This window comes from Hirundo rustica, chromosome W, assembly GCF_015227805.2.
Source record: "Hirundo rustica isolate bHirRus1 chromosome W, bHirRus1.pri.v3, whole genome shotgun sequence".
Classification (NCBI taxonomy): Eukaryota; Metazoa; Chordata; class Aves; order Passeriformes; family Hirundinidae; genus Hirundo; species Hirundo rustica.
The window spans coordinates 4,389,777-4,405,287 of record NC_053487.1 but is presented as its reverse complement, the minus strand read 5'-3'; the positions used below and the strand labels follow the sequence as shown (position 1 = coordinate 4,405,287).

Below are 15,511 nucleotides of genomic sequence, written 5' to 3'. Positions count from 1 at the left end.
AGGAATTCGGAGTTTCTTCGCTATCCTGCTGGATTTTGGGTGAGACCGGGTCCCGCCGCTGCGGCTTCTCCGGCACTGCCACCTCTGCCTGCCGAGGACACCCCCTGCCTGCGGAGGACAATCCACCACACCCGGCTTCCAGCCATCAGCGCCGGAGCCTCCACCGCGTGCCCTCGGGGTTCTTGGTTCTGTTCTACTATTGTTATAATTACTGTTGTTTTTTGTCTGTCCTGTTATATTTACTAGTAAAGGACTGTTATTCCTTTTACCCATAGCTCTGACTGAAAAGTTTTATTTTTGATTTTCCAAATTATAATAACACGGAGGGAAGGATTTGAATTCCTCATTTCCTAGAGAGGCCTGCCTCTCCTTAGCAGACACCTGTCTTTTCAAAACCAAGACAATCATGTCCTAGAGCAAATGAAAAGGGATGGAGAACATAACTAGAGGGACAATTTAGCAGTGTACAGCTGGTCTGTAGCTGGACAAAATAAATCTGATCATAACAAATCCAATTCAGCTAACCTGGCTTGTTCTAGAAGTCCCTAGGTGAACAAAGACCTCAGCCAACCCCATCCAAGCCCTGGATGCAGACACATCACTGGCCAGAGATCTGGGCAGTACAGAGATTCTCAACCAATCAGCTGTCCAGGCCTGGGAAATTCAAACTCCCTATAAAAGGGAGCTTTGAACAATAAAATAGGCTGTTTGCTGATGACCCTCAGTGTATACTGTGTCATGCGTCTGTCTCCAACCCACGACCATCATGTAACAGGACAACTTGTTTGGATGCTGTTGGGAGGAAACAGGTAAAAGCAGAAGAATGGTGAGAAGGATGATAGATTTGCTCAAGGAATCTTGCAGCTGGGAATGCCAAGGCCTGGAGAATAACAGTGTGGCAAACTCCATGTATTATGCCTACTGCTGTTTATCCTCTGTCTGTTTTGAGAAGTAGAATCTCTGTGTAGAGATGTTTGGAGAGACTTGGAGGCCCTCTCACAGACATGCTTGAGCTCCCAGTCTTAGGAAATGGAAGATCAAAGCTCAGAGATCATAAAAAGCACAGAGGAGATCACAGCATGGTGGTAAACTATGCATGTGTAGGCTCTTGATAAATGAGTGCAAACAGCAGCCCCACCACTCACTAGGAAGGACTGAGCCTGACGGTGCTGTGTTACTGCTTGTGTGTCTCCACCCAGGTGTTGCTTTGGAATCCTCCACTTAGTGAGGTAATAAAATAAATTTATTCCTTGCATTTCAGCTATTGTTTTGTGGTTGTTCTGGCCATCTGCCTGTGTCAACTCACACAGATGGTCTCCAACTGCAATGGGCATTCTGGACTTAATGTTACATCCTGATCCTGTTGTTGTAATATTGTTATTAATCGGAATCTTTTTTTTATTAGCAATCATTGTATATATGTGTGGTACTTAATCCAACCCTAATCCAACAAATAAGGACACTAACCCTTCCAGAAGTATATGAATTGAAATAATAAGTGGGTTTTTTGCCAGAATCAATAGCTACCACTGTATTATGCAGATTAATGTTTCTGGCTAAATTCTCACTGATTTTGATAATAACTTTGTGTGTAAACATGTAATGTATAATTATAAAATAGATAATACTATCAAACCACATGAGTTAAGTTAAAATAGTAAACCTTAAGAGATTGATGTACCTCAACATATTTAAGGATAATGTACACATATGCAGTGGATGCTTTTATAGCATGAAGGCAAGAGATACCTGCATTACCATTTCATGAGATAATGATTGACTGAAGTCATATGGTAGAGTGTAGCAGGATACTCTGCCTGGAATGGGGAAAACAACTCAAACCATGTCCTATTTGCAAAGCTATCAGAGATAAATGAAAAAGGGGGAGTCCTGCTGCTTTTGGTGTTGAACAATGTTGAAACCAGTGTGACTCATCAATCCCAAAGTTAAACACCCTGACAGTGAGATGAAGATGTGGTAGACCTGGTAAAATACCCAGATAAAGGAACAAATTATACTACTGATAACTTATCTAAAGCTACTGAGCTGACACAGCTGGTCTGGAGACATATGACTGACAGTCAATCACTTTATACTATAAAAGCCCAGTCCCAAATTTTAATGTCAAGGTCTTTTAACATACCCCTTCTTGGAGTGTATCTGTGGAGATTACTCCCTTAAATTGGGACACCTCTCAAGGTTACTCCTCGAGGCTGAGCAAAAGAGATTTGCCCATGATCATTGGTACAGGTAAGTAACATCAGTCTCTACTTAATTGTTTATGATAGCTTTAATATTACTTCAAAATAGTGCACTATACTATACTAGTAGTTATAGCTCCTATACTGTGCAGTAAACAATTCTGATTAAGATATTTTTGTCTAATCATTATCATAATAAGTCATATATATTTATATAAATACATCTGGTTTGTCATCCTTAATCCTGCAGGACAAAGTTGTATAAAGGTTCAATTACACCCATAGAATCCTTTAGACGTAAGCCGTTAAACAAGTCTGGGGCTATGAGTGGATCCAGCTGCACCCAGGCTCCTCTCTCTGAGGAGTTTTAGAAAGCAAGGCAGTCCTTTCTGCACCTCGTGACTCAACCAGAGGGCTTCTCTAATTAACTTTGTCTGAAGCTGTCCCACTGCTGCAACACAGACACTCTGCCCCAAGTGTGTAGCACTGCATGGAGTTGCAGGACCTGGCACTTGGAGTGAATGAACTCAACAGACTTACACGGTCCATAGTCCACAGACTAAGGGAGTATATCTGTATGCAGATCTATCAAAAGACAGGCGATGGAGTACTGGGAACTGTGTGACCTGGCATGATCTAAATGGTATGGAATTAGGGGTGGAAAATGTTCTGGTTTCTGCTGGGAGAGTTCATTTTCTTTTCAGTAGCTGGTACAGTGCTGTGTTTTGGATTCAGTATGAGAATAATGCTGATAACACACTGATGTTTTGGTTGTTGCTGAGCAGTCCTTACCCTGAGTCAAGGGCTTTTCAGTCTCATGCTCTGCCAGTGAGGAGCTGCACAAAAAAAACCAGGAGGGAGCATAGCTGGGACAGTTAATCTGAACTGGCCAAAGGGATATTCCACACCATAGACCATCATGTCCAGTATATAAACTGGGGGGAGTTGGCTATGAGGGGCCAATTGCTGCTCAGGGATGTGTTGGGCATCAGTCAGTGGATGGTAAGCAACTGTATTGTGCATCACTTGTTACTCTTGGCTTCTGTAATTCTATGTCCTTCTCGTGACAATTATTAGTAATATTATTTGTATATTTTTATTATTGAAATTATTATTTTGTTTCAATTATTAAATTGTTCTTATCTCAACCTGATTCTCCTCCCCACTGAGGGGACAGATGGGGGAGTGAGCAGGCATCTGTGGGGTACTTAGTTACTTAGGGGGGAAACCATGACATTATTTTATAACAGAAATCAGCTGATACAAGCTGAATGCCTTTCTGAACTTGCACCCAATCCCTGGTGGGTTTTTTTTGTTTTTTTTTCTACTGTATTTAAATATACATTTATTTCACTTTTTTCCAGTTTTTGGAGTGGACAAGGAAAATTACAATTATAATAATTGGGGGGAAATCATATTCTCAAAGAGCAGACAGAAAAGCAACATTACCTAGAAATAAGTAAAAATAACAAATATTCATGTAATGGAAGAGGTGTACTAAACCATAGGATTTAGGAAATAAAAAAAAATACAACAAAAACACTTGTAGCTGATGTTCTGATCACCACCCTTTATCTACTCTTTTCTGACAGAAGCTATTTAAAAAACAAACTCATTATGTTAATGTATGTAACATCTGGTGTAATGATTCCTTGAAGAGGTGTGCATATGGGGGAGCAAAGAGGAAATCAGCTAACAGAAGTGTTTTACTAATGCAAGTGGAGTGCTGAAATAGTTCTGAAGTCAGAACCTTTACCTTACTCCTGGTTTTAGGTATAAAAATTGGCAGCAAGCTAAATTTGAGCAGATTCAAGTAAACTTCTGTTCAGTCTCATTTCAAGAGATACAAACTGAATTGCTAATTCAATTTTAAGAGAATAGGAAGGAAAAATATATTTGCATATTCACACTGAAGATTAATATCAGAATCAAATCATGGTGTAGTTGTGACAATTAACAGAAGCAAACCATTTTAGTAGTTTAATAACTCTCACTAGCACAGCTCTCATATCAGTAACATTTTCAGTGTGCAGAATACAGTAATAAGAGTTAACTTACCTACAGTAGCTCTAATTAAGGGGGAGGCATCACCAATATTGTTCAAACATTCACTTTTAATGAAGTCAGTTACCCCATTTGGAAAGTTGTGAAAATGTGCTTTTACATTATTCTTCAAGATGAGACCACTCAAGGAACGTGTCGGCTCATCTGCAACAGAAAATAATTGCGTTTATAACTTCCATCAGTTCTTCGGATAAAGTAGATTTGCAGAACAATGCAACAAGATCAAAGATTACAGTGATAAATATTAATCTCTGTTTCCTTATCCCTCCTCCCAAATACAACCATCAATTTACGTAGCAAAGTCTTTTAGTTTCAGAGTTCACTTGTGAGCAGATTCATGTTTAGTTCTTCAACCAAGGGCATAGCTAACTTGGTATTACTTCTGAAGCATGCTGAAAGTGAAATGTGGATGTTCTACATAGAAAGGATTAGTTCATAGTACAAGAAAATTTAAATTTAAAGTTTACAGCAATCCTAATCAGCTGATAAAGCTAATTTTAATCAGTATTTTAGCCTTTGGTCAGTTGTGCACCACCAGCCTACCCACTGGTGGGGTGAGAAGCAGAAAAGGCCTTGGCTCTGGTAAGCCCTGCTCAGCAGGGACAAAAACATCCCTGTGTTATCATCACTATTTCCAGCACAAATCCAAAACACAGTCCCATACCAGCCACTGTGAAGAAAATTAACTCTACCTCAGCCCAAACCAGAACAGAAGCCCCGATTTTGGCAAGAAGTAAGGATGTCTAAAATTCATTTGCACCACGAGTTACAGTTTACACACAGATCTATTCTAGGCCTTCAAAACTATTAACAACCCCAAGGAAATATAAGAAAAATAAGAGACATAACTTTCAAATATAAAATATTTTAAAACTAAAAGTTAGTGCATCATAACACGACATACCCGTGATGACTGATTGAGGGCCATTAAAAATACTTTCTAGTGCAATCAGTGCTAGTTGAACAAAAATGGCACTTTTAAAAAGAGGGGCTACTGCTAAAATTAATTTTAATCAACTGATTATGAGTTCCAAAACCAGAATGCTGTATACGAGTATTAGAACAAGATTTAAAAGTATATTTCAGTCTTCCTAAGAAAGCACCAATTTTCATTCTCTGTAACTATAAATATTGATTTAAAAACATTGCTCTTACATAGAATTCAGTAACTTCATAAACCAGGAATCTACCTGATGCAGATATATTTAAAAGAATTCTATACCTTTGCCTATAGTACAGGTTTTAAATACCTACCAACTTCTAAACAATGTAAAAATAAAAGTTCTTGCAGGGCACTGCATTTCAAGGGCCAAAAACTTTTCTAGGAGAATAGATTTACAATTTTAAATAAAAACTACCAAAAACTAGATGAGTGGACATACCTCTGTCAACTACAGAATGTGGTTATGAGATGTGACAATTATTATTATTATTATTACCATCATCATCATTATTATCATTATTAGCAGCATTATTATTATTACTTGGTGTCCTAGGGTAACTTTATGATGCTTGTATCCCCAATCGTCTGTTCTGTTTGTGCTGTATATTGAGTCCTGTGCCTTTAAGACTGGTTCTAAGAGCAAGGAGAAGCGCGGAGTTTGTTTTGAGAAAACTGCCTGACTCCTCCACATTCTTCTTCTGCTCTGGACGGGGTGTTCGGCGGAGGCTTGGAGAGACTGCAGGACAGAGATTTTTTTTGCTTTTAGTTAGTTTCAGCTAGCTAGGGCAGAGAAGTTCCCTGGACTGTTTTTTTTCCTTTTTCTTGGAACTGTTTAAACCTGCTCTGGACTGAAAACCCAGGGGAGCACTGGGGGCTGCACCTGCGGCCCACCGGGGCCTGGACCTCAGCATTTTCCAGCAGCGCCGGAGAGACTGGGATTGATGAGAGACTGAGAGAGAGCTGAGCTACACCCACGGCAAGGACTTTCTCAATTTGCCATCTCACTTCAGGAGAGGTTTTATTGTTTCATGTTATTCATTCTTTATACTTGTATGCACTTCATTTGTTTAGTAAAATAGTTTTTTCCACTTTTCTCCAAAGAGGTTTTTTTACCGGACCGGTTGGAGGGAGGGGCCACTTGGGTTTGCTTCCTTAGAGGGATCCTCTACAGGGGTTTTCTCCCAAATTTGTCCCCAAACGAGGACACTTGGCAAGTCAAATGAAGTAATTTTATCATTTTACTTACAATTTTGAATGTCAATAACAAAGGTCAGGTGGAGAACATCCTAAAGGTGGACATTCTTACTTGAACTCTTGATCAGTCTCAGGTTTACCTGAAATGCTCTCTGTATTCAAGGTAAACTCTCTCCATTAATTATTACACTAATTTATTATGTCCAATTATGATTTACTTGCATATCTATGAACCACTGATAGATATGTACATATCCAAGAAATCCAGTCCTCCATAAGTAGTTATTCAGAATTAATGTTGTATCTGGCCAGGAAGGAAGCCAAAGGAGTTTTCCTTTCATTTACACACTATTTACAGCCCTTGCAAGCCACAATGAAAGCATTAATTTTAGCAGCCACAGTTAGACAGAATCACAAAATCATTTAGGATGGAAAGCACCTTTAAAATCATCAAGTCTAACCATTAACCCAGTACTGCCAAGTCCACCACCAAACCATGTTTTCAAGTGCCACATCCACATAGCTTTCAAATCCCTCCAAGGACAGTGACTCCATTACTGTCTTGGGAAGCCTATGCCAGGGCTTGACAACCCTTTTATTGCAGAAATTTTCCCTAATACCCAACCTAAACCTCCCCTGGTGCAACTTGAGGCTATTTCCTCTCATCCAGTCACACGTTAACTGGGAGAAGAGACCTACCCCCACCTGGCTACAACCTCCTTTCAGGTAGTTATAGAGAGTGATAAGGTCTCTCCTGAGCCTCCTTTTCCCCAGGCTGAGCCCCCTGAGCTCCCCCAGCTGCTCCTCATCAGACTTGTGCTCAAGACCCTTCCCCTGCTCCATTGCCCTTCTCTAGACATGCTCCAGCACCTCAATGCATTTCTTGTTGTGAGGGGCCCAAAATTGAACGCAGTACTTGAGGTGCAGCCTCACCAGTGCCAAGTACAGGGGAACAAGCACTGCCGTGGTCCTGCTGGCCACACTATTTCTGATACAAGCAAGGATTCCATTTGCTTTCTTGGCCACCTGGGCACACTGCTGGCTCATGTTCAGCTACTGTCAACCACCACTTCCAGGTCCTTTTCCACGGGGCCACTTTCCAGCCACTCTTCCCCAAACCTGTAGTGCTGCAGGGGGTTGTTGCAATCCAATGGCAGGACCTGAAGTGTAGCCAGGATGAAAAATTATGATCAAAGCTCTCTCTTGCAACCCTATAAACAGCAGTCCAAAGTAAGACCCTTTGAACTCTCCTGGCCCACAGCAGCTGCAACCAGCAACCTCCCTGAGTGAGACCTCTGAGACGCAGCAAATTTATTAAGTTTTCTATACCCGGAGGACTGCCGAACAATGATAAATCCTGGGCTGGTACCCCCACTCCTCAAAGCTTGACCCTTCACCCATTGAGAAGATGCAAAGGCATCTGAAGTGAGTGTTTCACTACCTTTGAGAGGAATTTTTCACAGGTACCTTGTACAGACTCTTGATATCTGTGTGCATGTAAGTATGCATATGCTATAGCAAATGTGGAAAAAACACTGCTTTCTGAGATACTTAAGTACTTTAGATTTGTAAATTAGGCCTGTAAGCAAGTTACTGTTGTGCTACAGTAAATCCTACATGAATCCTTTGCTAAATTGTTTAAGTTATAAATTAAGTTAAATGCTGTTAAGGTGCTGTCAAGTTTAAGTTAGGATAAGTACTGATAAGTTTAAGAACTGTTAAGTTTAAGTGCTGTTGGGCCTTTAGGCCATATTAGTTTTTATCCTTACCCTTTCTATACTTTTGTCTTTCTCCTGCCCACACTCCCCCCCCCGATAATTTTGGGTTTATTTCAGTTTGGATTGATTGACTCTGGAATTTTTTTGTTTGCTTTTCTTCCGTGTGCCTTAACCATCTAGTTAGTAGAGTGAACCTTGCCAACAAAGGTTGTTGTGCTTTTGCTTTTATTTTAAACCTGTTTTTACTGATACCTTTACCAGCGAGTCTTTAAGCAATCTTAAAACACTCATTTATGACACAGTGGGAGAACTAAATTGTAGCATACAATTCCTAAACCATGGCAGCCTTATTTGGTGCCCAATGTGCAGCACAAAGGGTTGAGATAACAACAGATCTGACCAGAGAAGGTTGGAAACTAATTTGATCTAACCATTTGTTGTATTAGGTGCAGAGCCACTGGTCACAATGTTGCTTGGTCTGTTCATGTGGGTGTGGTGCCTAACCCTGTGTATGTTCCCAGATATGCTCCTTGTGGTGCTCTTTTTCAGAGCAGGGAGAGGGATCAGGATTGCTTTGTTGCTGTACTGTAGGATATCAGTTTATGACATGATAACATCAAGTGCAATGAGGGTCATTTGGGATGTGTATTCAGTGTTGCTCTCCTACCCTGGCCTTGGGTGCTACCTTTGGGAGTCCATTAATAATTGTACCCAGTCTCTGGAGGGAACAGGGAAGGATGATTTTCCCCAGCCTTTAACCTCCTTTTCCTCCTTCAGGCCTGTTACAACAATTTTTGGGAATTTTGAATTCCCGCTGGATGTTAAGGAAAGCATGTTCTTGTTGCTATGTTTGCCAGGTCTCCTCAGTGCAGTCCACACCATGTTTAGAGTTAAGAAAGAGGTTTTAGCAAGGTTATTAAGAGATCTGCCCTGAGGGTGGATAGTCATTACTGATCATTACCAAGGAATTGCCTGAATTTTTCCAACTGGAAGAAGCTACACTATGCCATAAACAGTTAGTACAAATGTCCATAAAAATAAGCCAACAGTAAATAACTACATTATATTAGAATTAAGGCTTCATAATGAAGATTCTACAGACATAATACTTGGACAACTCTAAGATGTGATTGTGTGGTTTCAGGTAGGGTAGAGTTAATTTCTTCTCAGTACCTGTTACAGTGCTGTGTTTTGGATTTAGAATGAGAATTATGTTGATAACACACTGATATTTTCATTTTTTGATAACTCATGTTTATCCTAAGTCAAGGAATTTTTTCTTGTCTCATGTTCTGCAAGTGAGGAGGTTCACAAAAGAAACTGGTAGGGCGCACAGCTGGGACAGGTGACCCAAACTGAGCAATGGGATATTCCACACCTTAGAAAAGCATACCCAGTATATAAACTGGTGGGAGTTACCCAGAAGGGTGGCCGATCTGGGTTCGGGAAGGGGGGATCTGGCATCAGTCAGCAGATGGTGAGCAATTGCATTGTGCATCACTTGTTTTTCCCTTTTTATTATCATTATTATTATCATTTACCATTATTACTGTATTTTACTTTATTTTCAGTTATTAAACTGTTTTTATCTCAACATACAAGTTTTACTTTTTATTCTCCTCCCCATTCTACCAGGGTGGGGGGGTGAGATGGGGGTTGAGCAAGTAGCTGCAACAGTAATCTTCTAAATATTTAATAGATTGATTACTAGGGAGATCACAATCACAACTGGATTTAGCAGCATGTTTTATAATGTATATAGTCATGATTCATCACCATGATGTGCAAAGTTATTCCACAATTTCACTCTAGTCTGATAGAAGTATGATGCTCCCACTTTTTTTTTTTAAAGATTTCATTGGACTTTTAAAATGGAATATCTTTCAAGACTGAAACTACAAGCACCATGTTATCAGATCTTTTTCCACAAAGATTCCCAAGTGGATAAAAAGAGTTCTACATGACTATGGAGGTCAACCCACCAGCACACTGAGTACAGAAATCAGTTTCGTTTTTCTTTCAAGCTAAATAAAATAAAATTCTTAAAAAGAAAAAAACAATAGAATAAACCAGTCAATATCCCAATAACTTACCTTCAGACTTCAACTTTGTAAGAACAAAAATCAGGTAGTTGTTGAAATCTGGATACTGATTGAGCTGTTCTAGTTTCTAAAGAGAAAAACTGTTAAGGAAATTATAATCTTCACACACAGCATTTATAGCTTTCTGAATACTATGATTAAGTGAACTATGTACTACTGCATCATTTAAAAATTCTATGACTATAAGCTCACAACATACAGGCTATGAATAATTTGAAAACAATTTCAGTAATTTTCATACTGAAGAAGTAGCTTTAGTTATATTGAAATCGGAGAAAAGAATCCAGGAACAAACACAGAAATTTCCACTCTCCCCAAACCCCCTACATTCCTCTGTACAATTTTAGATTTCAAAATTTACACCTAAAAACCAACAAAACCTAAGGAATCCACTGAGACACAATCACATAATACATAATTTTTTTCTCCACAATAAATAAAAGCATTTCAGCATTAAAATACAACTATGATGATTTTTATAAGCTAGTCACTTTAATATTAGTCATATACATTTTTATGATGCTAATTACCCAGTCTGAGCTTTCAACTGTGAGCTGTTTCATTGTAAATGCCCAGATATTTGTACAAAGAAGTTCATGTTGATCCATGCTCTCTTAAAAAAAAAAAAATCCTGTACACAAAACAATTTTCTAGTGACACCTCTCTGAAAAAGCATCTTACTAGCTAATACCAACCTCTTTACTGTGCTCTCTGGGGCAACTGCAAGAATTATGTTTCTGAACAGTTAGAAGGTACATAGCTGTTTTTCTAAAATTTGTTGTTACTTTTGCCTCAAATTTCTAAGTATTCTGCCACTGCTTTCCTAGAACAGCATTCTGGCATTTTCCTTGTATCTTGTTCTTACACCCTGGTATTAATTATTATTATTCTCAACAATATTTTAAGTCATAAGCATGCAGTTACCGAATATACTAGATATCATCAGTATGGCAAACAATGAAGACATTTAACAAAAAATTATTTTTAGAACTAGTAGGATTATTTCCTTCATAGGCATTTATTTTACTTGCTGTACAGCTTAAGCTCTAAATATTCAAAGTTGCTAAACCCTAGCCATACATATTTATGTTGACATTGATGGCCCTTCTGCTGATCAGTAGCCAGATGCCATTATTTGAAGCAGACCTTTAAAATGTAATTTTACATGAAAGCTACACTATAATCACTGTTGCTATAATCACTTTTGTGATTGAAATACTAAAAGAGCACTCAGCAACTTCTGTATAGTATTTTTCATAGGAAGCAATACCACCTTAAGAATCTGAAACACGGCTGCAAAAACAAGGTGAAATCTACCTTCACCTTTCAGGTAAGAACAGAAGCATTCCAAGGTTTGACCACATCTACTGGGAAAGCCAGTCAAGCAAATTTGGCTTCAAGCTTAACTTCCAACACAACATACATACATATTCTTACCTACATAAGTTTTGTTGCCTTTTGTGAAGACCTTCAAGCAAATGCCTTAAATAAAAAGGGATCAAGATGCTAAACTCATATTCTTCATAAGAGGATATCCTTTCAGGACTTCTAGATATTTTAAAGCACCTCTATAGTTAGCTCAAGGAACAGAAGACAGTAGATGAGAGCTTTATTTTTCAAGACTTATGCTTCTACTAGATTTAATGTAAAATTTTCCTTTTTCAATCTTTGTATCTTAAAACATTGTTATTTCATCACTTCTACAATCAAGAGAGACCTGAGGGGGGAACAAACGACTCGACACCCAAACAACAAACCAAGAATCCACAACACTAACACAAAATGCACTGCAAAGCTGCACAAGCCACATAGGGTAGATTCCACTCTTCTTGTGAGATGCAAAAAGTGTAACGAACAGTATTTCAGGCTCAGGATTCTAGGCAGGCAGAAACATCCTCACAACACAGCAAAACACGGTCAGAGCCAGCAGGTCACCGAGAGCGTGCAGTCGGCTCCACCAGGAACACTCCTCTCACCAGCTACGGCTTTCGCCCGTAGTTTAGGAAGCCCCTGCTCACCCCTGCTTTGCCACAGGGGCGACAGCTAACCCGCGCCGCATCATCAACTCAGCCTGGCGAGCAGAGCCCCCCCCCCCCTCCAGCCTTCTCGGTGGGATCTGCTGAGGATGAGGGCTAGGTGCTGGCAGCGATTCAGCATGGAGTAATCTGGAAAAAAAAGCAGCAGGTACCAAAGCAGCCACAAAGGAGTCAGGGCTTTAAAAATAAAATTACGAAAACAAACAAACAAACAAACAAAAATAAAAAAAAAAAAAAAAAAGAAAAAGAAAACCACGAACCTTGGCTCGGGGTCCGCAACAGGTGCCTAGGATCTCGGCGGGGGAAGGCGCGGCCCTGCGGCCCACAGGCCGCCTTAGCGGTTCAAATGCCGCGCCACGGCCACCCGCTCAAGCGGAGGCTCAGCCCAGAGTTCGTTGTGGCGGCTCCCCGGAAAGGCCTGGCTGCCACCCGCCTGCCACAGCACTGGCTTGTGGCCGCGCTGCCCCTACCCGGAGCCCCCAGCCTCCCTAGCGGTTGCTCGGACGGCCGCGGCCCCGCTCTGCCTGCTCCGCCCGCCCGCGGCGTAGGCCTCGACCAAGGATACTTGTTGAACGGCTCTCTGCGTGGTGGTGTCCGGGGACTGTGATTCCTTGAGCAGCTGCAGGATCTGTAGAAGCCCTTGTTCGTCAGGCTTCCACTCATACTCCATCTTGGCTTGCTGAAAAAAAACACCAAAGAGGCCGCGATTAGCGGCGCGGCAGGCCCGGGAAGGAAGGGAGGGAGGAAGGGATGGAGGAAGGGAGGAAAGAAGGTAGGGGGGAAGCAAGCGAGCAAGCACGCTAGCTAGCTAGCTGCATGACGCCCGGCCTGCTCTCACCCGAGCACGGCCCCACATAAGAACAGCACTAACCTGCTCCAGTACACGCAGAGTCACGGCGAATTTGCAATCTGGCTCTAAGAGCCGCCTTGCGTCCTCCTGGGTCCTAGCGCCGCGCACGCCCCGCCCGCCAGCGCCGCCGTCAGCCTTTCTTCCCCAGTGCGTTCCACACCGTCAAGAGCCTGGGGGCGACAAAAGGCGAGCCCCTCAATTCCGGGCATGGGAAAATGGGGCGCCTCTTCCACAGCCCTTCGCCACCACCACCCGAAACCAGAGAGAACGCTCCAGCAGCCCCGACAGGCAAAGGGCGAAGCAGAGCCTCAGCCTGGCCTCCTCGGGACAGCTGCGGCCACGCACCCACAGCACCCCTCAGCGACCTAGAAGACTGCAGCCCGCGACGAAGTGGGGATGCCAATGCAGACCGAAGAGTTAAGAACGTGGTACCTGCTTTGCTGTCTGCTTTACTTCTACATGATTTAGTTTAATGATGGATGGTTTACATAACTTCTCAATGTCATGTGTAAAGAGGGAATAAAACCAACTACACAAGAAGGGGGGAAAGAAACTACTTTGAATACCTAGTGTATCTTAGCGTCAAAATATATCAGAGGAAATCTCAGGTCAAAATTAGCATTTTTTTGTGTATATAGAATAGAATCGTTCAGTTGGAAGGGACCTACAATGGTTTTAGGAAAAAAATCTTGACAGAAAGTGTTGTCAAGCATTGGAACAGGCTGCCCAGGGAAGCAGTAGAGTCACCATCCCTGGAGGGATTTAAAATACATTTAAAATACATTTGCATTATATACATATTATATATATATCATACATATGCTACTGGGCAAAATAAGAACATACACTGATAAAAGACAGTCTAAAATATGAAAATCAAAACCAGTAATTACTTATCCTTTTACAATCTTATTTTTAGTCATTGTGTTTGTAATCATCCTGCTAACATTCCTGTAATAAATACGATTCACCAAATTCGATAAATAAAAATTTTGGAATTATATTGAGAGACAAAATGACAGTCTCGGACAGCCACAATTAAAAGGACAGCGTTGAGCCCGGGATCGGCGCTGGGTGAACGCGGCAACACACTTAGCTAGTATGTTACCCCCCAAGTTCACATTTCTGGCTTGGAGCAGTCTCTTTTTATACACTGGATCGCTAAGAGAAACTTGGGACTCCGAGGTTCCTCCTTCTGAAGCAGCCTCATTAGACATTCATGTTCCAGTTTGTCCTGGTTTGGGACAAATTTGGGAGAAAACCCCTGTATAGGATCCCTCTAAGGAAGCAAACCCACGTGGCCCCTCCCTCCAACCGGTCTGGAAAAAAAAACCAAAACCCTCTTTGGAGAAAAGTGGAAAAAACTATTTTACTAAACAAATGAAGTGCATACAAGTATAAAGAATGAATAGTATGAAACAATAAAACCTCTCCTTCTGAAGTGAGATGGCAAATTGAGAAAGTCCTTGCCGTGGGTGTAGCTCGGCTCTCTCTCTCAGCGTCTCCTCAGTCCCAGTCCCTCCGGCGCTGCTGGAAAATGCCGAGGTCCAGGCCCCGGTGGGCCGCAGGTGCAGCCCCCAGTGCTCCCCTGGGTTGTCAGTCCAGAGCAGGTTTAAACAGTTCCAAGAAAAAGGAAAAAAAACAGTCCAGGGAAATTCTCTGCCCTAGCTAGCTGAAACTAACTAAAAGCAAAGAAAAAAAAATCTCTGTCCTGCAGTCTCTCCAAGCCTCCGCCGAACACCCCGTCCGCAGAAGAATGTGGAGGAGTCAGGTAGTTTTCTCAAAACAAACTCCGCGCTTCTCCTTGCTCTTAGAACCAGTCTTAAAGGCACAGGACTCAATATACAGCACAAACAGAACAGACGATTGGGGATACAGGCATCATAAAGTTACCCTAGGACACAGTTCTGGGGTTCTGAATAGAGTTGCTCGAGAAGACAATGCCTTTAATCGTTGTGTCCAGGTGTGGTGTGGAGATGTTAATTTCAGGAGGAGATGGATGAGATATCGATCTGATGTAATCATCTGGTTCTCCGGGCTTCCATGTCCCTTTTCCGTTGTCTTTGTTCTCCCTTTAACGATTCCCGGCAGAGGTATCCCTGTATCCCTTTTTCGGGTAATTCCTATCATAGTTTTCTTGTGTCCCTCCTGTGTCTTTTCTGGCAAAAGAAATTCCTGCACCCTTCTCTGTGCAGCTTTCGTCTGAGTTAACTCTTGGTATACTGGATTAGAAACAAAACTTATATTTGTAGGGGTTGAATTACATCTTACATCTTTTTAACATGAATTAACTTTAGGACATATATCACAATCCCCCCCTTCTATCTTCACCTATTTAATTCGTGTTTTGGTTATAGCCTTTTTTTTCTTTCAAGATAAAAAGCCTCTTAACCACTCTATTAT

The 15,511-nt window shown here is 41.3% G+C and overlaps 1 protein-coding gene across 2 annotated transcripts in view; it reads right to left on the bottom strand.

The window, feature by feature from the left end:
• Positions 1 to 13,342, bottom strand: part of LOC120764900 (transportin-1-like) — a 140,131-nt gene extending 126,789 nt beyond the window's left edge. The window contains exons 1-4 of one of the 2 annotated variants that reach the window (XM_040089025.2): positions 13,130 to 13,342; positions 12,824 to 12,937; positions 10,214 to 10,289; positions 4,260 to 4,409 (exon numbers count right to left, since the gene is read on the bottom strand). In XM_040089025.2, the coding sequence (XP_039944959.1) occupies positions 4,260 to 4,409; positions 10,214 to 10,289; positions 12,824 to 12,928 (331 nt within the window). In that variant the 5' untranslated portion in view covers positions 12,929 to 12,937; positions 13,130 to 13,342. Of the gene's footprint in view, positions 1 to 4,259; positions 4,410 to 10,213; positions 10,290 to 12,823; positions 12,938 to 13,096; positions 13,107 to 13,129 lie in introns of those variants that run through there. The other variant, XM_040089026.1, reaches the window with a different exon arrangement.
• Positions 13,343 to 15,511: the final 2,169 nt, after the last annotated feature.